The sequence below is a fragment of the Balaenoptera borealis genome (assembly GCF_965194805.1).
Source record: "Balaenoptera borealis genome assembly, chromosome: 1".
Taxonomy (NCBI): domain Eukaryota; kingdom Metazoa; phylum Chordata; class Mammalia; order Artiodactyla; family Balaenopteridae; genus Balaenoptera; species Balaenoptera borealis.
Window position 1 is genome coordinate 160,935,422 of NC_138860.1, and position 24,093 is coordinate 160,959,514.

Consider the following 24,093-nt stretch of genomic DNA (forward strand, 5'->3'; position numbering starts at 1 on the left):
TTTAATGATAACCTATCCTATTATAGAATTGAAGTACTTCACTTGCTGGGACAGAAATATCTAAAATAACTGAAGTGCATGAAAAAAGGCTGTTCATAACAATGAAAGTATTCTGATGTTCCATGTACTTAGTACGAAGCAGAATCCCTTTGATGGGCTCCTGGCTCAGGCATCATGTCCAGGAACACTGATCTCAGGCGTCAGGCTACCCTCACATGGATTTCTCTTATTTTAACCCTGCTGCCTCATTCACTCCTCTCTAGGCCAGGTGGGCTACCCGCTTAGTCTCCTGATCCTCAAATAACCTAGCAGTAGAACAAACTATCCATAACCTAATCATACGTTCCTTGACCTCAACTTCCCTTCTACTCTCCTTCAGCCAAACCTGACCAAAGCCACAATCCCAACTTAGCACCACTGGAATTTCCATTACACGCACCACACTTAGAAATATCACAGGTTCCAAAATGTTGAATTTCCTGTACCATAGGTAACCTCCATTAGCACAACTAACAAAAAAGACTATATGTTTAGAGCCTACAACACCTTAGACAGCAGGCAACAGGAATATAAAGTTGAATAAATTGATCCTTGCCTTCAAGAAGCTCAGTCTATGAGGAGAGACAAACACGGATGAACACACACACACACACACACACACACACACACACACACACACAGGAACACATACACACTAAGGGGCAGTATGACAGGCTTACCACCAGGACCTGTGAGACACACAGGTCACCCAGAGAAGATTAACCCTGAGGTTTGAGGAGGTTTGAAAGGTAAAGCTACTCAGACAATACTGTGTCCTAGCTGGGCTCCAAAGAATGAAAATGAATAGGAGATTGTCAGGCCTATTACAGGGAGAGGGGAACACCCACTCAGCATGGCCAGAGCAAACAGTACGAGGAGCGGGGACAGACAGGAGAGGTAAAAGATGGTCGGAGAACCACAGGAGATAAGGTGATGGAGAATCACAGGGCCGGTGGGCGTCAGTCCTTCTATGGAACAGTCTACCGTCTCAAATTATGAAATAACAACAAGCCTCATGAAACTGGCTAAGAGACATTAGGATAATTAGCAGCAAAAAATGATTTATGTGAAGATGGGATTTCTACTTACTTGTTCAGGTTCAACATGGCAGAACATTGATATTTTCTCCTTCACTGATGTGTCGAGAGGATTTGAGCACCTGCACACAACCTAGACATTTGGATGGACAGAAGGGGTTACAAAATTGGGTTTTTCTCCTGATTGAAATTAAAGTAGACACCACATTGTCAAGCTGGATGAAAATGTTAACTCCTAGCACAATGCACATAAACTGTAAAAATGTTACTTGTTTTCAAAACTGAAATTCCTAAATCCCAAGTTGGAGAAACATGAGAGTGGCAGGACAAACAGACAGATTAATGAGCCAACTGGGGTTTTCCTCAACCAATGTTCTTGGGTAGGAAGGACAGGAGAATGAATGATTGGCTGGGAGGAGAAGACATGACCTCACACACACCAGGTAAGGAAATCTTTGCAAACCACAACCCAGTTCACTAAGCACTAACCCTACTTCTCCACCATCGGCTAACTAAATGGGGGCCAAGAAAAGGTTTTGGCTGCCATGGAGGCGAGATCTTAATTAGACAGATAAGATCACTCTGAAACCAGGTAACCAGGAAATCTTACCAGATCTGGGGAAAGCCCAAGCCCTCTGAGTTCCCGAACACTGTTCTGGGTGGGTTTAGTCTTCTGTTCCCCTGTTGAACTTGGCTATTTTACAGAAGGAAAAAAAAGTTAATTTCTCTATGAAAAGGAATTTTCAGGTGTGACTTTTCCCCGACCCTCTTTTTATAATAGGGAAATAGATAATTTGACCATTTACCTAGTTTAGTTTTTATCTTTGTCAAAGTTACACATGCATATATTTGAGAGTCAAGTAGTTCTGTAAGGTTTGTCCTAAAAGCAGTAGTAGCAGCCCTTCCCCTTTCCAAACCCTAGAGATAGCCACTCTTTCACTTTTTTTTTATTTGAAGTATAGTTGATTTACAATGTTATGTTAGTTTCAGGTGTACAGCAAAGTGATTTATATATATATATATTCTTTCTCAGATTCTTTTCCATTATAGGTTATTACAAGATATTGAATGTAGTTCCCTGTGCTACCGTAGGTCCTTCACTTTTCCACTCTTGAATGATCCTCCTAGTATGCTTTACTGCTACTTCTTGACATTTAGTTTGAGGCATTTTCTATTGACTTCCTGTTGGGTAAGGAATCCACTCTTTTCATTCCCCTGCCCCCATTACATGCACCTGCCCTGTGTATGCAACCCCTATTTCATGATCCCTCTTCAGTGTTTACATACTTTTGAGTATTTACATACTGTGTACCATGAAAACCACGTGCCATAACTTTTCCTTTCTGGTCCAATTATTTGTTTTCCTTGGTTGGTTTTTTGGTTTTGTTTTGTTGATATGCTGAGTTTTCTATGTACTAAATTATCTTTATTCTCCTCTCACACTTAAAGATACATTTGTTGGGTACAGAATTCTAAGTTAGAAGTCATTTTCCCTGAGAATTTTTAAGGAAACAGCTTCACTATCTTTTAGCTTTCAGGATTGCTGTTGAAGTCTAATGCCATAATGACTCTTGATTTTTTTCTTTAGAGTTTTTTTAGAATTTCTGCCCCATTATTCCAAAATTTCACAACAGTGTGCCTTGGTGGGGGTCATTTTTCATTTAACAGGCTGAGCGTTCAGTGGGCCCTTCCAATCTAGAAACTCCTATCTGGAAATTTCCTTTAATTATTTAGATCAGGAATCAGAAAACTTTTTCCATAAAGGGCCAGACAATAAATATTTTAGGTTTTGTGGGCCACAGTCTCTGTCACAACTACCCAACTCTGATTTTTTTTTTTAATTAATTTTTATTGGAGTATAGTTGATTTACAAAGTTTCTGCTGTACAGCAAAGTGAAACAGTTATACATATACATATATCCACTCTTTTTTAGATTCTTTTCCCATATAGGTCATTATAGAGTATTGAGTAGAGTTCCCTGTGCTATACAGTAGGTTCTTATAAACGTTTTAATACAAATGGGCATAGCTGTTTTAATACAAACGGGCAGAGCTGTTTTATTTTCAAAAACAGAGGGTGGGTTAATTTGGTCTGTCTGTTGACCTCTGGTTCACATCACACTTCCCTCTCCATTTCTATTATTTTTTTGAAAATCCCATTATTTGGATCAGAACTCCTAGACCAGCCTCTAATTCTCTTGCCTTTTCTCTCCTATTTTCTCTCTCTTGACCTTTCTTCTCTACTTCCTGGGTATTTCCTTAAACTTCTTTTTCATTCCTGCTATCCAATTTTTAATTTCCAAGAATTCTTTTCTGTTCTCTGAATGTTCTCTTCTTAAGATATCCAGCTCTTGTTTAACAGATGCAGTTTATCTCCTCTTAATTCTGAGGATATTAATGATATGTTGCTTTGTTTTCTTTTTTTAAGGTTTCCTTTTCCTACTCCCTGCAGAGCCTCAATTTCCTCTGTTTTTTCTGTTGTTCTGGTCTCTTGCACGCTAAATGCTTTCTCCAAATGTCTGGTGATCACCGGCTGCCGGCTCACTCTAAAAGCTAACCGGAAGTTCTGTGAGTGGGTGAGCTTGTCCACCAGGGTCCTCACTGTGGGAATCTGGCTGGTCTGTTTTCACTGAGGAGCCTCTGAGGGCAGTGTGTTTTCTCCTGGGTTAGCTGCATACCCCAAGAAGAATCTTACAATCTCCTACGCAGACAGTCCCTGCCTGGCTGTGATGATTCTGCAAATCAAGTAGCAGAAATTACACTGTCCCTAGTGCCTGCTCATCCAGAAAAAGCCTACAGTCTCTGCCAAGACAGGAGAGGGACTGATGCCCAATTGTGCATAACAGGGAAGGGGATGCCAGGGTCTAAGTGCTTCTGAAACGGCAGTTATAACGAGCCCCACCCCCAGCCCCAGAGGTGCCCGGTGCTGCCCATTCCTGGGTCTTCGGGGTTCTGCAGGGCGAGCAGGGTTGCTTCCCTGCTTTCTCCACTGCAGGCTTAGAATCCAGCTCTCCCAGGTCTGCTCAGTCCATTTCTACATGGCCATCTGCTTTCTGCCTTCCTAATTTTTGTCACTACTGACTCCATTCAGAGTAATTATCTTTGTGAATTTTTGTCTTAAAAAGAAATTCCCTCCGGCTTCCACAGTGGCACAGTGGTTAAGAATCCACCTGCCAATGCAGGACATGGGTTCGAGCCCCAGTCCGGGAAGATCCCACATGCCGCGGAGCAACTAAGCCCGTGTGCCACAACTACTGAGCCTGCACTCCAGAGCCTGTGAGCCACAACTACTGAGCCCTCGTGCTGCAACTACTGAAGCCCACGCGCCTAGAGCCTGTGCTCCTCAACAAGAGAAGCCGCCACAATAAGCCCTCGCACCACAACGAAGAGTAGCCCCTGCTCGCCGCAACTAGAGAAAGCCTGCGTGCAGCAACGAATACCCAACGCAACCGTAAATAAATAAATTAAAAAAAAAAAAAAAGAAAGAAATTCCCTCTACTCCAGTTGTAGTGGAGTTTCATCACGTAGTAAATGACAAATGGACACATGCAACCCACTGTCTTTAACTGCAATTTCCCTGATTAATTTTCCAAATGTTTTCCATTTGATCTTTTCAAAAAGTATGATTGTAATAATTTAAAGTTCACAAAGAAGTGTTTTATTCCCTGCTTCCTGCACCTCAGATATTTGAAACAGATAAGGAATGAAAACCATCCTCTCCTCCCTCCTCTCCATCCCCCAAAGTAAAGCTCTGAATGCCTTACCTGAGGAACTAGACTGACATGAATGTTACAGAAGTTCTCTCTTTTGACCTTGAACTGGAATTGACGGAAGGCCTCAATAAAGGGCATGCTTTCTATATCTCCTACTGTCCCACCAAGCTAGAAGAACAAAGTTAATTTAGAGGTTAAGCACTAAACCTTCCTTTTGTGGTTCAGGTGTCTAACAAACATACTCTGTCATCTCAATTCAATGATCAGTAACAGTGTAATGCAGACTCCCTGGGCCTGTAAAATGTCATTTAACATACTGACACTGGACGTTTCCTTGTGCTAAAAGATTACTTTTTATGATAGGTTCAACATTCCCCAAGGTTATCATGGATCTTTCCACATCATTTCAAGAAAACGGTCAGGTGAAAGATGCACTAGGAATTTTATTTGTATGAAGAGTCACAAAGCAAAGAAACTGTAATCTTATCTATTTAGCCATAAATAACTTCTATATTAAAAAGCAGTTATAAAACAAACTGCTGGAACTTTTGAGTCTCCTGTTTTCACAGGAACACTGAGATCCAACAGCTGGGATCAGCAAAGCAGGAGTACAGAAACTAAAACCAAAAAAGGCTCATTCAGAGGGATGAACATTCCTGCCAGAGGAAAGCTGAAGGTCGGGTCACCTGACTTTCTCAAGAGACAGACGAAAATGCGTCATGCCACTCTTATCGGTACAATTCATACCAAGCAAATGTATAAATGCTGAACAAGGAGAACTGCGTGGACAAAATACTGCTTTCGATGGTGCAGCCACTCCACATGACGGTGACTGTGCCCTTACCTGCCACGCTGCCCTTCAGAGGGTCAAGGGCTTCACAGGCAACTGGCTTATCAGTTGCTGGTGGGTGACTAAGGAGGAGAAAACGTACACCTGGTCACATGCGCAGGTACCACAGAGTTCCAAACAGACTCAACAAACCTCAATAACACACACTTGAGGCTCCAAGCCATCTTCATCCACGGGTATTAACGCCTGTCTCATTACCCACTCCTGGATTGCATCTGTGATGTGCGGGACGACTGAGGAAGAGAAAGGACATACGTGACCCACACGTCCCATCCGCATCGACTGAGGCAGACACACCCTTTGTGACAACAAACTGCAGAGTAGCAGTGGGTCGTAACAATATTTTTGAGACCCCTCTCAAATGCCCTTAACAAATCACACTACCCCCGGCCTCCCTTCCAGATTTCCCGGTTGTGACTAGAAGCCCTACAGGAGAGCAGGGCCTCGAGGGGTGACCTGAGCCACCTCAGAGCAGTGGGTTCAAAGCAGAATCTACCCTGGCCACTCCTACTGCTTACGGCTGGGTGGGGGGAGCACATCACACCCTTTTTCAAGGACAAGAGAGCACCAGGACCCTGTTCCATTACATTTCCAGTCTACCCAAGGGTAGATAACCTACTGCAGAGACAGGGCAGTGCAGCAGGGTGGTCGGGAGCACAGCATCTGGGGCCGGAATGCCTGGATTCAAGTCTCAGTTCCACCACTCGTTAGGCGTGGATCTTTGGGCAAATTACCTAACTATTCCTAAGTTTGATCTCCCTATCCGTTAACTGGAGGTAAGAGCTTCTACTTCCTGAAGTCATGGCAGCGATAGAGCACTGGTGAGCTGCTGAGCAGAGCCCTTGCGTGACGGTGCTCATCAACCCCAGCCATGGCTCAGCGCTTTTTAAACCACAGTCGTGGGGCTCAGAAGGCCAGCTCCTAAGGGGCAGAGATTGCTGTTTAACTTGCTATGTATAGAACCGGCAGTGCCTCAAGCACAGGATATTACCTATTCCACACACAGCAGCCAAAGTGGTCTTTTAAAATGCAACTCAGACTTCACCACTCCCAGGCTTAAACTCCTGAATGGCCTCCCACGGCTCTGAGTAAAATGCAACCCCCATGCCGTGGCCCTTCAGGAGGCCCCGTGGAACCCGGCTGCAGCCCACCTCTCCCACCTGCCCCTTGGTCTCAGTGCCGTAAGTCTCCCTCCTGGTCCCTGACCAGGCCCCTTGCAGCCGGGGACCTCTGTCCGCGCCGAGCCCCCCTCCTTCTGCCCTTCCCAGGGCTGGCCTCCCAGCTCACACGCCCTCTCTTGGAGGCTTTCCCTGCCCACCTGTCCAGACTTGCCTTCCGCACCACTCTCTCTCTCTCTCTCCGCACTCTATTTAGTTCCCTCTCAGCTCCTATCAGACAACTCACTTCACCAGTTTGGTTTTTTCTCTCCCAGAAGGTAACCTCCATGAGGACAATGGCCTCACTGGGCTTGTTCATCATGCACTCCCAGTACCAGCAAGGGTGTGACCACACTGAGCACTCAAGAAATCGCTGATGAGTGAATAAATGAATTAATACACTAGAGGCCTAGAACAGCAAACTGTCTGATCAAGATCACTGCAACTCCTAATTGATCCCGTTCTGTGTGTTGGGAGCTCAAGAGAAATACTCCACTGACTCAGCTCCTTTAATTCTCCCAGCAACCCGGATAGGTAGGTACTGTTATTATCCCCGTTTCACAGAAAAGGAGATTAGACCTCAAAGAGGGGAAGTAATCTGCCCATGTTCACGAAGCTGGTTAAGTGGCAGAGCTAAGACCTACACATGACCCCCTAGCCCAGAATCCGGCCAGGGTGGCCCCAGGGGAGAGACAGCCGTCAGCGTGACCCTCAGCCTTCAGTCCAGTAAAGTCCAAAGTCAAAAGCAGATTTATTCTCATAACTCAGATGAGAGCCACTCTTCAGCAAGCCCCCAAATCTGGACTTATGCCATCATACTAGACCTGTGGCTTTCCAACACCCACTTTTAAAAAGCAGCACTAGGCTCAAATGATCGCTGTGCAAAACCTCCACCCAGCAGACAGACAGACGCTGTGCTGGTGAAAGCTCAGGAGGACCCAGAGACCCGCTTCTCAGACTCCCTCTAGCCCATAACCAGCCCAAAGACCAATGGACACAATGGGAGTCCTTTTCCTTCTCCCTGTCTATACACAGAACGTCCCAGATGCACAACATACACCGTCTGGCTTACGGCCCTCACCTAGTTGCCGTCATCACTTCACACTCATCACTGTGGAAAAACAAGAGCTCTCTGAACTCAAATCATGAAGCTGGTCTGTCAGCTTCAATGCCATTCACAGAGAGACGGGAGCCTACTCAAGTTCCTTTTTGAGTAATCAGCCATGCAACTCTGAATTTTCAACTGAAGACATAGTTCAGTAACAATACCTTGATACTTTCATGATGAAATTGCATAAAAGCCACATTTTTATACACAAAAAGAAATTAAACCGGCTAAGACTTTTAAATCTTGAAGGCAAATCCAGTACTACCTTGGACGGTTTTCCCCAAGTAATCTCCTTTGCGTTCCTTGTTAATAACGTACTGATAGATCTTTCCAGTGGTCAGATTATTGTCCTTGGTGAGGCGGATGTCAAGAAAACGTTCATAGTTACCCAGGTCAAGGTCTACTTCCCCACCATCATCCAGCACAAAAACCTCACCTGCAGTGAACAGTGAAAACGGTTAGGGTGCATGAAAGATACACATACCATGGCCCAACTTGAGTTCCCAAATATAAACACTTGAACAGAACAAAGTCTGCATTAACTTGACAGGAAGCAGGGAAATTTATTTCTAGAAAAGTAAATATGACAAGAAAGAAAAATCACCAATCATTCTGCAAAAGGTTAACTCCATACTTCAGTTTACCACCAAACTCAGTCTGAATTAGAATATTCTATCATGAAACAGCATGGAATGAACAGAAGGAAACTACAGCCAAGCAAGACACAGAGAACTTTACATGGTATGGCATCCGCCACCTAAGAAAAAGAACTTTCGACTCAAGTCTCCTACCTGAGCAGAGAAAGGTTTGAATGTGATAAAAGTAGGATTTGATCCAAAAACTTAAAACAAGGTATATATGTTACAGTCATGTTGATTATAGAAACCGGCTTCTGGGCCACACTTTAGTCCAAAACAAAGGTGTGAAATTGCTCGTTTCCTCTTATTCCTTTGTTTAACATTCATTCCTTGAAATGTCATTCTAGAAATTCTGCCCCAAATGGGGCCTTCCTACCATCACAATGGGAGACAAGCCCAAAAATAGGAAAGTAAAAATGGTCTTGTTTTTCCCTCATCCTCTGCTCTCAAGAATGCTGAAATATTGCTCCAATTTTTTCCATCCTTCCTGACACTATTTATTACATAAAGATTTTTGCTCTGAGGACACTCATAGATTTTTACCTCACATTAGAAAGTAGGAGTATGAAAACAATTTAAAAACTTGAGGGACTTCCCTGGTGGCGCAGTGGTTAAGAATCTGCCTGCCAATGCAGGGGACGCGGGCTCAAGCCCTGGTCCAGGAAGATCCCACATGCCGCAGAGCAACTAAGCCCGTGCACCACAACTACTGAGCCTGCGCTCTACAGCCCACGAACCACAACTACTGAGCCCACGCACTGCAACTACTGAAGCCCACGCACCTAGAGCCCATGCTCCGCAACAAGAGAAGCCACCGCAATGAGAAGCCCGCGCACTGCAATGAAGAGTAGCCCCCACTCACTGCAACTAGAGGAAGCCCGTGCACAGCAACGAGGACCCAACGCAGCCATAAATAAACAAACAAATAAATAAATAAATACTTGAGAAGTATTTTTTAACATGTCTCAATAGTACATCTACCCCCAATTTTAAGAAATTACTCTCTTAGGCAATTCAGACACAGTTACACATCACACAGTTGGTAGGTAATCAGCAATAACAAAGAAGTACAGTGCTGTTTTCCTACCCTACCTTAACAGTTTCTACTTTTCACTCACTTCGAAAGATGCTTGTTTTTACTATCCAAATTCTGTTAGCAAAACAGAATCTCAAGCATACAGATCATCCAAATTCAACATCTATCTGTTGCCTGAATCCCTACAAAGTGGTCCTTTGGTCTCTGTTTGAACACCTCTACCAAAGGGAACTCACAAAATCTTCACCCCACTTTTGGAGAGCACTTACTATTATAAAGATCTTACACTGGGCCCAAATCCATGGCCTTTCAACTTCTATCCACCCATCCTATTCCTAAAGATTGGGGCCACAAAGTATAAACATAATCCCTCTTCTCAAATATTTGAAGAAAGTTACTGTGTCACCAGATATCTTTCTTCAAGAGAAGAGACAAACTTTCATTCAGCTACCTAAAATATCATTCCTATTACAGAAACCACTGAACTCTAATCACTCCATTGCCTATTAAGATTTCTGCTTCTTCTCTGTCCGAGTGAGAAAAGCATCACTCTGCTATGCTAAGGACCCTTCTCAGAAGGCAGGAAGTGGAGGTCATGGAATGCAAAATACACACAATTTCCAGGGGCTGACATTTTCTTTCACATATTACATTATTATTTTTAAGTAAGAAAAAGGAAATGCATTTTGCTTACCATGCTCATAAGGAGAGAATGTTCCTGCATCAATGTTAATATATGGGTCAATTTTAATGGAGGTTACATGTAAACCACATGACTTGAGTATTGTGCCCACACTGCTGGCGATGATTCCTTTTCCAATTCCTGATATGACACCACCAGTAACTAGAATGTACTTCATTTTTACTTGTTGACCTGGGAAAAAGAAAAAACATACCTCAACAAATCAAACTGATCTGGGTTCAAATCCTGGCTCTGCCACTTACTAGCTATGAAGCCTCTAGGAGCCTCGGTTTCCCTATCTGTCACATGACTTTGGAAGGTTGTTATATGGGATCCTAACAAATGTTTCTTGGATCACTCAATGGCTTTAATCAAGTATGACTTGAAAAACAACTGCTAATTAAATAATGCAGCTTTTGTTTAAAACTTTGACAGCTAACAACCTTGAGAGCCAACATAATTTAAAAAAAAAAAAAAGCCAGCTCTGTTGATAGAACATTATGCCCCCAATGCTGGCTGCCACTGCCGCCAGACACTGGGATGTCAGGCAGGTGTTTCATTATTTTCCCTACATGGGGAAAAAAATTTCAATCTTGGATGAGCACTCCAATTCCCCATGGAAGAGATAATGTCTTTGGCTAAACTAAAATTTATCGCCAAGAAAACACAGCTCCTCTAGGTTATGGAAGACAGCATAAAAGAACTTCAACATTTAAAAGGAGTAGCAGTTAAAACTAAAGGTCTTTTAATTAAAGGTAGCTCTCTTCTGAGATGTAATAACTTGCTCCTTGCCAGCAATCTCTCCCAGGTATGCCATGAAGAGAGACTATATATATTGGAGGAAAAGGACATCAGACAATAAACCAGTCTGAAGCACATAATGGGCAGAGGACTCAAAGAGAGGGGAGATTAGATTAAATCCTAAGAGCCGGACAGTTGTGGCAGGGAATGGAAGAAACAGACTTGGTGAGAGATAAAAGGGATGGATGGATGCAAGAGCAGCAGGGGCAAGAGGTGAGCAGACAGACAGCGACCGGCTCGCCAGGGAGAATTTATCACTGGCCCGGGCTTTGGAGGCTCAGAAATAGCATTTGGTCAGTAAACCCGAATGTGATCAAAATGAGAAACACAATCACAAGTAGAAGAGAATGCTTGCTTTGGCATGGTCTGGGACATTTTCCTCCTCTGGGAACACTTCTTGTGAAGCCAAATTATACTAAAAATAAGCTCAGAAGGGAACAAGGAAACTGGGGAGTTCTGCTTGAAGCATTCCCCCTCCCTGCTCCGCTCCGCTCCTCCCCAAGGCAGGAATAAACATACTCGGCAAAGAGATGAGAATGCTCAGAATGTCTTCCCCCCTCGGACAGCAAGGAAAACACCCAACCATGTCCTGCTCTTTCTATTCTCTGTTGCAGCACTCCCAAAAGCATGCTCCTTGGTTTCGTCAAAATGCATATGGGATACCCAAAAAGGGCTCTATGGACAGATAAATTAGAGAAATGCTGGTTAAACAGTCAACTGGTTTCTTTAATGCAAGACCTCTGGGAGCCTTTAATAAGCTAATGTGCACTGCGATCTCCCAAAAGGGATATACAGTCTGCAGTTTCCCTAAACTTGTTTGACCCCAAGTCCCTAATATTTGGGGGAAACACTGCTCTGTCACTTCACAGCTGAACAGTGTCTTATTGACATGTGAACATCAGACCTGGCTACATTTTAGAGACATCCTAACCAGGCATATCCCTGAGACTATACCCTGGACTCACTGACTAAATTTTGGATGTTCTAGAAATTCCTCAGCCATCCCGCGTGGGTTATAGAGTGGGTTACTTCTCTAGAAGACTCATCTCATCCATTTGCATTTGATTGGCCCCAATTTTACTCTAAGAAGATAACACCTCTCTTCAGGGGAGATGCCTGCAGTCCCCCACAGTGCCTGGCAATAAATATTCCCATGTACTCAGAGACCAGGCAGGAGAGGCTGATGGGAGCCAGTCACCCCCATGTATGGACTACCCTGTAGGTAAGTGCTACTGTGCTAGACACTTCGGGGACTACAAAAATTACTCAGATTTGGGCCCATAGCTCAAGTTGCAATCCATTTTGAGAGACAGAACATTTACAAATAAATGAGTAATCCAGTGATGGTAGGAAGCAGAGGGACGATGTGTGACAGGTATAAATGGAGAAGAAGAGAGAGCAGAAAGCTTTCAGTGGCAAGCCCAGGGTAAGGACCATGGCCCGTGAGAGAAGTGAAGGGAGGAGAGGATCCAGATGGCTCCCACTGTGTTGACCTGAGACTTGCAACAGCCTGGAAGGGAAAGGGAACAGAGTGGACAGGAGGTACAGCTATCTACAGAACACAGAGGCAGGGCCAAGGAAGGACTGGGGGTGAGGGGGTGAGGGGGAGATGGTGGGAAATAAATCGGAAATTTAGGCAAGGGGCCAAATCATGGGGCAACCTGAATGCTCAATCTGAACTTTAGTCTGAAGGTGATGAGAGACATGGGAAGGTTTTCAAGCACAAAAGTAACAGAAATCAAGATGCATCAAAGGAATTCATCAAAGATGACACAACAACAAAGATGTTGTTGTTAAATGCTGAGATCCAGTTCCAGCTCCACCACTTGTGTATTGGGACCTGTCAAGTCACAGAAGCCGCCTGAAGCCCAAGTCCTTACATCTGTTAAACCGGGTTGAGAATCTCCGCATCGCCTGTGTCACAGGACTGCTGAGGATTCACAATTATAATTAGTGTGGACCTAACTGCGCCACGCACACGTAGTGAACTTCTTTAAAATGCAGCATCTTCGTTCCGGGCGGCCGGGAAGTACGGAGGCCAGCTGTGGGGCCGAAGCCGACCTTTCCCCAGCACCTGGAGGCCGTCCGGCTCCGCGAGCTCCCAGGCCCCCTCCGCCTGCAGAAGTCCGGGCGCGCCGGAGGGGGCCGCAGCCAGGCCGCCGAGCCCATCCCCCACCGCGGCGGGCCTGGCTCGGACCTTGATCCCCCTCCAGCGAGGCTAAGGCCGTGCCTTGAGGCAGAAGGGGCGAGGGCCGCGGCAGTCCGAATGGAGCGGCGACCGCCGGGCTGCTCGGGGCGGGCTGGGCAGCGGGGGCTCCCGAGCCTCTACGGCCCTCTCCGTCCCACGAGCCACCCTGTCACCCTGGTCAGGCGAGCCAGGCCGCGCTGATATGGGCGCTGCCGGGCCCCGCAGCCCGGGCCCCGCGGCCTTTCCCCGCCGCCCCACGCCCCCCGCGGCCGGTCTCCCCGGCGGCGCCCGGCCACGCGGCCCCGTGCGCGGGAGCCGGCTCCTCGCCGGCCTGGCCGCCCGCCCCACTCCCTTTAGGCACGCAGCCCATTGGGCAGGCCGGCGGGCCACCTCACCCCTGATTGGTGGGAGCTGTGTCTGTCACCGGCGGTGGGGCTGTCCCGCACCGGGCTCTGCTCCTGCCTCTGACTCCTGCACGGGAGAACAGCTCCCGCGGGATCCCTCGAGTCAGCCTACCTGAGGCCGCCTTTAAATCCTGCCGTCCGCTAAAGAGCTAAGAGGGTGACGCTCACGCTGAGCCACCGGCAGCCAGTGCACCAGCCCGACCGCATGCGCCGGGCAGTCTTTCACGGAGGCGGGCTCTAGGCGGTGCGCACGCAGAGGCGGGGGGCGGGGTGGGGTGCGGGCCCGCCCCGGGGCGGGACCTGGGTGCGCCGGGCTCAGGGTCCGGAGTGCGCCGGCGCAGGGCCGGCGCGCTTTGCTAGTAGTGCGGCCGGCTACTCCGGATCATTTTCCCAGCGCTGTTGTCGCACGGCAGACGCAAGAGGTACGAGACGGGGCAGGTCATGGCGTTTCTGCCTTGCAGCCTTTGTCACAGCCAGTGGTTCAGGCTTCCTCTTTTGAGGGGGAGGAGACCATGTTTTGACTCACACCTGGCAAATCCATCGCCTGGCTCCAGCCCCCCCTCCCCAAAGGCCTTCTAGGAGAGGCGAGATCCGTCACACCGTGTCCTTGAACCGTCCGACCTTGTGGGCAAGGTGGTGCGACCCCAACCCATCTCTCTCTCTCACGCGGCGCCCTCTGAACCAAGGGATGCCGACAGTGTCACTCTCCGCCTCTATTACAGGGAAGGCCAAGACGGCGGCTGGGCGCTGGCTCCTTCCTCATCTGATGGGAGTAAGAATGAGAGAAGCAGAAAGAACAGCCGGTGTGAAAGCCCTGGGGCCCAGGAGAGCCTCGCCCAGCTAAGTTGGAGGCCTGTGTCGCTGCATTGGAGAGAGCCAGGGGAAGAGAGATCAATACGGCGTGGCCACACCGCGCAGAGCATTATAGACCGAGGATTTTCTTTCCCCCTAAGGGCAGTGGAAAGCCATAGAAAGTTTTTTGAGGAGGCGGCTTGGTTTTGCTTTGAATACTGAATACATACACCTGTTTTTTTCTCCAAACACTATACAAGTGTATACTTAAAATGTAAGTCTCTGCATCCCAGTGTTCTGTTTTCTTTCTTAGAAGCAGTTTGTCAAAAGTTCTTGTATACCTTCATTAAAGGATGTAAAGAAAAGGTGTGACGTGATCAGACTTGTATTTCAGGGAAATGACTCAACCAAATGGATTCCAAGAAACCAGTTAGGAGGTTTCTGCAGTGGCCCCAAAGAGAGGCTTCTGGCTTCTTCCATCTGAATCACCACTTCTCCTGCTCTGCAAGCTGCACTCAGCTCCAGACCTAAAACATGCTTCGGGTGTTTTACAGCCACACTTCTTTCAAGAAGCATTTGGTGTTTATCAAAGTGCCTGGGACGTGACAGACACTGAGAACATACTTGTCGAAGTAACGAAGGAGCTGTAGAAGATATAAAATTAGCCCCTCACTTAGCCACTCTCCTGGGTGACCACTTTACCCTTTCCTCTCCTTCTGTAAACCTCTACTCTCTCTCAGCGGATGGTCTTGCTTCCTATTTCACTGAGAAAATAGAAGCCATCAAGAGAACTTCCTTGAGCTCCCACCACCCTATCCATCAACCTACTTTCGTCTGTGCATACAAGCTCTGCCTTGTCTTCTGTGCTGTGGACAAACTGTCCATAAGCCTCTTCTCATTGCTTCAAGTGCCATATCCTCTCATCAGTTCAAGAATGTCCCGCTAGTAGTTCTCCCCTCCTGCGTCATTGATTTTCCCCTCTCCTAGATCACTTCCACTAACATGATGCAGTTTCTCCCATCTTAAAACCAAACCCCTCCCTTGACTCTACGTAATTCTCTGGCTATCCCTCCATTTCTCTGTGCCCCTTTTCGACACAACTAGAAAATGTTGTTTACGCTTGCTGTCTCCAATTTCTTCCCTCTCTCTTGAACTCATTCTGTCAGGCTATTGCTCATGTAATTCCACTGAAACTGCTCTTGTCAAAAATTAACTTCTACCTTCCCCCACCTCGTCTCTGTATACCAGCCTAGACTCACAAGCCCCAGATAAAGACACCAGTGTGGCTGCATATGCATGATGTGAGTGTGTGTGTGTGTATTTGCATATTTGGGCAGCTCCTCTCACCCACCTTGAGCTCACAGACTCCCTGTGGACTTCTGGGTGCAGCCATCCTGTGCCCACATCCTGCCCCTAAACTTACTACTTCGCTAACAGTGTTTGTCACAGCTGGTCACTCCTTCCTTAAAATGTGTTCTTTACTTGGTTTCTAGGAAACCACTTTCTCAGTTTTTCTCCTATTTCATAGGCCTCTCCTGCATCTCCTTTCCGCCTCCTGACCTCTAAACATCGGTATGCCTCAAGGCTCAGAAGATCCCTTCTCCACCTATAATCATTCTCTGGATGATCTCATTCAGGCTTTAAATACCAGACTTTAAATAGTAGGCTTTAAATACCATCTATATTCTGACAACTCACAAATTTGTATTTCCAGCCTAGACCTCTCTCCTTATCTCCAGTTTTAGGGCCCTTCTAAGCACAAGGTCCCAAAGTCTGCCCTGCGCAAATGTACAAAAGGCCACGCACTTTGTCTTCAGCTGCGACAATTCTGTGCTGCTGTTCATGCTCCAGAGCTCCCCCTGGGATCAGGCTGAGGCTAGACTCAGCTAAACCAGGGATTGCAACCTTTCTGTAAAGGGCCAGATAGTCAATATTTTAGACTTTGTGAGCTATACCATCTCGGTCACAACTCCTCAACTCCATCTTCATAGCCCAAAAGCCACCATAAATGATACGTAAACAAAATAAGTGTGACTGTGTTCCAGTACAACTCTTTAATTACAGAAATACAGATTTGGTCTGAAGGCCAGTTTGCCAACCCCTAAGCTAAACACACCTCTTGTCCAGCTTCTTCCTGCCCTATCCTGCCTCCCTCATTCCCTTACAGGGTGCACTTGAGAGCATTCCTCAATTATTACCCGGGAACCCCATCTCAGACTTGGTTCCTAGGGAGCCCAGCCTAAGGCAGCACACCTCCTGCAGGTCCCCCCCGTAGTGCACTCGCTTACCTTGAGACACTTCTCACAGGGGGCTCACATTGCCTACTACTTACTTGTCTGTCTCCTCCACACCAGATTGTAATCTCCCTGCGGTGACCTGACCTTTCTGTGTCTCAGTTCCCTTATCAGGTAGAGTCTTGTTCACCTTTTAATAACCAGGATCCAGCATATTTAATTCCCACTACTGCCCTGTGATATACATGCCACCATTATTGCTGTACTTCATATGATGAAGCCAAGACTGAAAAGCATAAATGCCCTCCCAAGAGCACATATAAAGTTTCACTTTGAATCCTCTTTCCATTTTGCACCCCTCATTCTACCCATCACCAGATCTTGCTTATTGTTTTCTAGCCAAGGCTCCTTTGAGTTACTTTTTTCACTTTCACATCAATATGCTGTCATCCTAGCCTGGCATTCTGGTAGATTATCTGCTGGAGCAATGGGGCAGGAGAGAGCCTACAACTATTGACTTAAATTTGTTGTTTCTTGTTTTTTGGGTTTTTTTACCAGATTGGAGCTATTTATTCTAAAATTACGTTTTACTTAGTTTTTAATAACTATGTAAACAGTACAAAATTCAAAAGGTAAAAAGGAATACACAGTAAAAGCCTTCCCCCCATACCTATGCCCAGCGACCTAGTTTTCCTCCTCGCGACAACCACTAATACCAGTTTCTTGTTTATCTTTCAAGAGACACTGTGCACATGTTTGTATCCTTTCTTATTGGCTATATATTGTTTTAGCATGAATGTGTTATGTTGGATTTTCCTCCCTTGTGCTAGCTTTCTTTAATGATGTTATTTGGCGAATTAGATGGTATACCCTCACTTTGTTCATGAAAGGATTTAAGGCCATTTGTGTGTGTGTGTGTGTGTGTGTGTGTGAAATATGAGAGAAAAATGAAGCAAAGGAAAAATAAGGGTAGGAACTTTTTCTCTTTAATGATACCCCATTGCCTTCAGGATAAAGTCAAAACTGCACTTTGATGTATGAGGCTGTGCAAAAACTGGCCTCAGTTAACCCCTCTAGCCACATGACCCACCCTAGGCTCTAGCCACACTGGACTCATGAGTACCCTGAACATGCCATTTGTTCTCTTTCTCACATCTGGATCTTCACACAGACCACCGATGGAATATCCCCTTTGTCTTACTAAAGTCACATTTCAGCCTGGCCTTCACGTCCCCGAAGTAACTCATCTGGACAGCCTCCTTCCCTTGAGTTGGGGTTCATCTTTCTCCCCCATGTTTCTATTGTTGCCTGGATTTCCCCAAGCATAGCACCTACAGATTGTGGGGGGGGGGGTTCTTTTTGTTTTTAATTTATTGATTTATTTTTGGCTGCATTGGGTCCTCGTTGCTGCACACAGGCTTTTCTCTAGTTGCGGCAAGCGGGGCCTGCTCTTTGTTGCGGTGCATGGGCTTCTCACTGCAGTGGCTTCTCTTGTTGCGGAGCACGGGCTCTAGGCGCATGGGCTTCAGTAGTTGTGGCACTCAGGCTCAGTAGTTGTGGCTCGCGGGCTCTAGAGCGCAGGCTCAGTAGTTGTGGCACGCGGGCTTTGTTGCTCTGCGGCATGTGGGATCTTCCCGGACCCAGGCTCGAACCCGTATTCTCTGCATTGGCAGGTGGATTCTTAACCACTGTGCCACCAGGGGAGCCCAAGAAATGATTTTTTAAAATACGTAAGTCCATGTAAAGGCGGGGAGAACAGGAGAGATGACAGGAGTAAACATTTTGGAAGCAAGAAATTAGATGAATGAACGAAAACTGAGCAAACTTAACAAAGACAAAACCCCAGCCAGCAGTGGGGAAACAGAACCGAGTCGGTTTACACTGAGGGCAGGAGGGATTATTACAGGAATGAGACCTTGTACAACTGTAGGGGGAGCTGAGGAAGTGAAGGTCCGGAGTGGGGAGAAGGGGGATCAGAGAAGTCAGTAACAAATCCTCCTAGAAAATGATCAAAAGTGGACAACGTGGAGCTTACTGGGAAACAGAGAAGCAGGGTGTGTCCAGCTGCTGGGAAGGGGGGCTTGTGCAGAGGCCTGTGGGGAGCTGGGGCCTCGGGTAGCTACACGGCAGCGGGCCCAAGCGTCTGGTGGTGTGCCCAGGGCCACTGTGGGCATTTGGGGAGAGGAGCTGAGTGTGGCTAAGAGCACAAGTTGGACCCCACCGAGCATGTCTGCATCTGTCACCATGTCCCCCCTTCAGACAATAATGGTGCCACTGTGCTTCCACCCCCGAATCCTCACAGCAATTCCTCCGTTGGACCCTCTCTCACACGGAACTCTGTAGGGAAAGGGCTTCCAGGAAATATGGTTCCACTTTAACCAAGTTGAGAGTAAAACTTGGAACACATCGAGTGCAGGGGACAAGCGGTCGGAAGGAGGCTGGACGCCGGCTCCAGGGGTACCACAGCAGACCCAGCTTGCTCGTGCCTGGAATATGGGGTGAGAGAAGGAAATTCCGTCTAGGATGATGCTCCTGTAGCTTTGGGGCTCTCCTTCCACTGAATGCATGTCCCAACTAAAACACCCTCTACTTTTCCACTTGGAATTGTCACTTTCAATTTTGAATGCCTCCAAGTCGTGGCTCTGCTCTTTGCCTTTCATTCTCTGTCAGACCCTGGCTTCCCATTCTGGTTGGCAGCTCCCGTACCCATAGCCACTCAGAGTCCAAGCTAAGTCTTGTCACTGCTTGGTGGGGCGGGAGGGGGGCAGGGGGGCAGGGGGGCGCAGAGCTGCAGTGAATCCTCCCCATAGCCCTCCCAGGCCTTTCCTCCAGGCAGAAGGGAAACGCTGCTTTCAGCCGTGAAGGTCCTCTTTCTTCTCTAGCGAGCCCAGCCTGCCTCTCTTACCTTCTCCAGAAAGCGCTGGCCTCAGGTCTGCATTTTGCCTCACAGCCTCCCTCTCCGGCATAACTCACTTCTCCAGTGTGAACACCTGCGTTCTTTAGAGGCCTCCTCCACAGCCAGTGTGTGAAGGGTCCTGAAAGCTCACTCTGTTCCTACAGGCCCAGGGTGTACTCTCTTGCCTTAATCAAAGGCCACCTTGCCCCCGGCCGACAGGAAGCTAAGCCTCCATGACAGACACCCTAATAGCTTAGCTAAGATAAATATTTCTCTCTCACTTACGTAACAGCTTTCGGGTGAGTGGTCCTGGCTGACAGGCTGGTCGTCCAGGGACCCAGGTTCCTTCCATCTTGTTACTCTGCCTTCCCAAGGGTGTCATCCTCATCTGCGTGGTCAAGGCTGGGTTCCTGCCGTGGCTGTATTCACATTCCTGCAGGAGTGGGGAAAGAAAGGAAGTGAAGGGAAAACGATTTCCTTTTAAGCAAATAATGTAGAAGTTGCCCACACCTTTTCTGTCACATCCCACTGGTCAGAACAAAATCAGAGGGCCACATCTCGGCCGTAGGGGAGGCTGGGAAATGTTATCCCTAGCAGGGTGACCATCTGCCCAGGTAAACTCTTACGACTATGGAAAAAGTGGAGAATAGATTTGGGGGGAAAACAGAAGTCCACCACAGCCTGGCTGCCACCTAAGGCCTAGGGATAATCACTCTCTTCTGCTTGCATTGCTCACTTCTGGTCATATCCCTTCCCCTTCCCCATCCCAGACAAAATTTACAGTCTACTCAGACCTAAGTTTTCTCGAAAAACATAAAAATGGCATCATCCGGGGTAGCAGATGCTGTCATCACCCTGCCCACATCCTTAGCCCTCCAGGGCACATTACCCTGCCTTCCAGCTCTTTGTTCCTGAAAATCTTCACCTAGGAGTTTCTGTGGCTACCAGAGCCAGCTACGCACGCAGGGCAGGCCTGATGCACTGGAGAATTAACGTCCTTCCCCTGAGTCCAATTCAATTCAGCTCACCTCAACCAATGCTGATGCAAGCCCACCTGTTCCGGGCTCCATGCTGGACACCAAGGATGCAGAGAAGCCCAGAGCTCCATCAGCACATGCTAGATGCCAGGCGCAGTCCTGACTGCTTTACCTGCATCCCTCATTTACTTCTCAAGGCAGCCCTTTGAGGTTGGTGCTCTTCTTCACTCTATTTTACAGATGAGAAAACTGGGGCTTAGGAAGTGTTAACACCTGCCCAAATCCCCAGCTTGTAATCAGCAGAGATGTTTGTCTGACTCCAGGACTACTGAATCTGATGAGAGATGCTCCCTGGCCCGAAAGCAGGGTGGGTAAGGGAATAACTAACAATCTATGTTGAACCCGACAAAGAAACATGTGAAACTAGACAGAGGATAGTTTCTTTCACCTTCTTGCTGGAGAGAATGTGTTCAGGTGGAGAGCTAAGGAACCACCACACCATCCCCGGGATGGCTTACATGTGGATTGTTACCTGGGGGCAAATACAATTCTACATTTTTAAGCCACCATTATTTTGAATTTTTTAATAACAATCAAACTCTTTTAACTCAGTGCTTCCCAATGCTTTTCACATCGTGGAACATGTAGAAAATGACAGTATTTATATGACACATCAGGGTGTACTCAAGATTTGGGAATGTGTATATAGCACTGGGTGAAAATACTAATTACATTTTCTGGATAGTACATAATTATGAAAAGAAATAAAATACAAAGTATTTAGGAAAATAGTAACCACTGAATTAGGAGAAAACTTCCAAATAACATCTTTTCAAATTTTTGATAAGAAATCAGCTTGCTTCCATGAACATTTTATAATAGGTTCTATATTTGAAATGGCCACAAAGTTCCTGATTATGTTCTTCCAATTATGGTCTCTTCGAGTTCATGAACATCACAATTGACAAGAAATGTTCACAAGCAGATGCTGTGAATGGCAGTGAGATCTATCATTTTTCCCCCACTTGTCAGAAACTCCTTTCTTGTTCTTAATAGAATTAGGATCCTTTGAATTTTACTTTAATGATGCAATTGTTCTCTAAATCTAGTGATTCGGCTCTTTCTTTCACTGAAAAATGTAATGTTGAAATTTCTCTTAATAATATAAAGGCCTTTAGAATACAATAGTACTTTGTTCAAGTTAAGTACTTTAAAATTATGATGAAAATTTCTTCCAGCTTACACGGACAATGCTCTATTAGTCTGAATCATTTTTCTTTAGGATTCAAACAATAACTTCAACTTAGTTCCCCAGTCGTTTCACTTCTCCAAAAGTAAATTTTTTCTTTGTTTCCATAAATGTTGTTAGCACATATTAATATTGTGTGGAAGGACCCAAGACCACCCTCAGGCTCAATGATTTGCTAGAAGGACTCACAGAACTCAGAAAAGGTGGTATATTCATGGTTATGGTTTATGACAGTGAAAGGATCATCTTCCAGGAGTTGGTCAAAGGTTAGTCCCAAAGACCTTTGCAATGTGCAATTTTGGGCCACCCATGCCTGCTGCGTTAACTCATGACTACACAAAGATACTTTCCTAGGATTCTTATAATTTTTGATCAAGTTCATTTAGACTCAAAAATGTCAATTAAGTAAGTCATATTTTGAAGCCAATTACTATCCTTCAAAAAAAATTGTAAAGCGAGCCTGGTTCACAATTTTTACATTTCATTTTTATTATTTTTTTAAGCTCATAAAGTCTTGATAAAGCTCTCTTTGGAGAGTCAACCCATTTCTGTATGAAACAGCAGAAAGTACTTTTATTGTCCTATTTCTTCCCATAAGGCTGAAAATATACATGGCTGAGAGCCTTGGGTTTTAATTCACCATTTTGATCATATCATTGATTGTGGAATTCAGGAAATCTTTACAGACGATAACTTTCTATGAATGAAAGAATGTGCTCCTGAAATCTCAGGATTTGGGGAATGAACTTGTGAAGTAAAGCCTTGACATTGTGTTGTTGCAGCCACCCCAGGAGACCATATACTCACCTGGTGTTGTCCATTCAAGGTGCTCATTTACCTCTGACTGCTTCCTCCTCACTGGGTTCTGAGAATTCTGCTGCTGCTTCTAACTGACTGTGGTTACTGATGCCTGTAGATTCGTCACTCTGCAATGCAAAATTTTTGGAGCTTCTAGATTAGCTTTGGTTCTATGTCTGAGATGTTTTCAATGCATCCATAAGATTGTTTGGAAATGGCAACTTCTCTATTTGCTTCTTCAGCCCCAAACTTAGTGCTGCTGATTTTCATGTAGGCTGGTGAATTGAGTGATTCTGCAAATGGGTGAGATATTTGACTTGGGCTATTAAGTGCAGGCTATTAACTTGCAACCGGTTTCTTGTGCTCTGACTGAAAGTGTTGTAACAGAGCTTATAAAAGGACTTTGTTTCTTGCTTTGCAATGACAGACGTTTACCGAAGATCAAGTCTTTTCCTGCAGTTTGCAGTTAGGTATAGGCAGAGGTGTTGTCTTTCTGCTCCTCCATCCTTAGCATGAAGCTTTTATTCTCACATTTGCCTCTATGTGTCCTCATGATCACAAGGTGGCTGCTTTAGCTCCAGCCTCAGGTTCACATTCCAGGCAGGAAGAACGGTGCAGCAAGGAGGAAGTGGCGCCTCCATCAGGAAATCACTGCTTTCTCAGAAGCCTTCAGCACACCTCTACTTACATCTCAGTGTCTAGAACTGGCCACCCTAGATGCAGATGGGAAATGTAGTTTTTTAGCTTGGTACATTGCCTCCTTGGGCAAAATCAGATATTGGTTTCCCTAATCTGGCCTCAACTGACTCTCAGATTTCATCTCATAATTCTTCCCCTTGACTTCTGTTCTTCAACCTTACTGATTATGACAGACAATGTTACTGCTCCATCAGGAGCCCTTCAGATCCCCTTTTCCCACTGTGTGTGTGGCCCCCAGCTTTGATATGCTTTTGTTTCCAATACCCAGTACCCATAGCTCTTTTGGGTGGCAGGGCAGCCTTTAGTCTGCTGAAGCCCCCTTTGCCCACATAAAGCGTCTGAGCATTTACATCTCCTTGGAGTGACCCTAAATCAGGGATTGATGGGAATATGAAAGTCTCAGTTGCCTTCGATTGGGACAAACTCTAAGACGTAACTCATGAGCCAGAGCTCCCTTTGGGATCAGGCTGAGCCCACCCTCTGCAGGATTCTGCCTGAATTCAACCTTTTCTTGGCTTCCTTTTCCAGCCCTGCTTCCCCCGTGCCCTTGCTGGTTACTCCCCACCCCCATCCCTAAGGGAGCACTTAATAAATCACTTGCACACAAATTCTCATCTTAACATCTGCTTCTGGATTCCTTGACTTAAGACACTGGCCTTCTCACTGTTCCTAGTATATGCTAAACCTGCTCCTACCACAGGACCTTTGTACACCATCAGGAAAGCATGTATCTCTCAGAAACATGCACAGTCCAGAGCTTCACTTTGCTCAGGTCTTTGCTCAAATATCACCTCA

At 46.2% G+C, this 24,093-nt stretch overlaps 1 protein-coding gene across 5 annotated transcripts in view; it reads right to left on the reverse strand.

Annotated features, from left to right (window-relative positions):
* CTPS1 (CTP synthase 1) overlaps positions 1 to 13,922 on the reverse strand; it is a 29,976-nt gene extending 16,054 nt beyond the window's left edge. Inside the window, exons 1-7 of one of the 5 annotated variants that reach the window (XM_082388211.1) lie at positions 13,645 to 13,922; positions 10,273 to 10,452; positions 8,170 to 8,340; positions 5,772 to 5,872; positions 4,841 to 4,957; positions 1,687 to 1,770; positions 1,129 to 1,209 (exon numbers count right to left, since the gene is read on the reverse strand). In XM_082388211.1, coding sequence (XP_082244337.1) covers positions 1,129 to 1,209; positions 1,687 to 1,770; positions 4,841 to 4,957; positions 5,772 to 5,872; positions 8,170 to 8,340; positions 10,273 to 10,438 — 720 coding nt within the window. In that variant the 5' untranslated portion in view covers positions 10,439 to 10,452; positions 13,645 to 13,922. Of the gene's footprint in view, positions 1 to 1,128; positions 1,210 to 1,686; positions 1,771 to 4,840; positions 4,958 to 5,771; positions 5,873 to 8,169; positions 8,341 to 10,272; positions 10,453 to 12,941; positions 13,565 to 13,644 lie in introns of those variants that run through there. The other 4 variants (XM_082388212.1, XM_082388213.1, XM_082388210.1 and 1 more) reach the window with 4 other exon arrangements.
* Between the last annotated feature and the right edge of the window lie 10,171 nt (positions 13,923 to 24,093).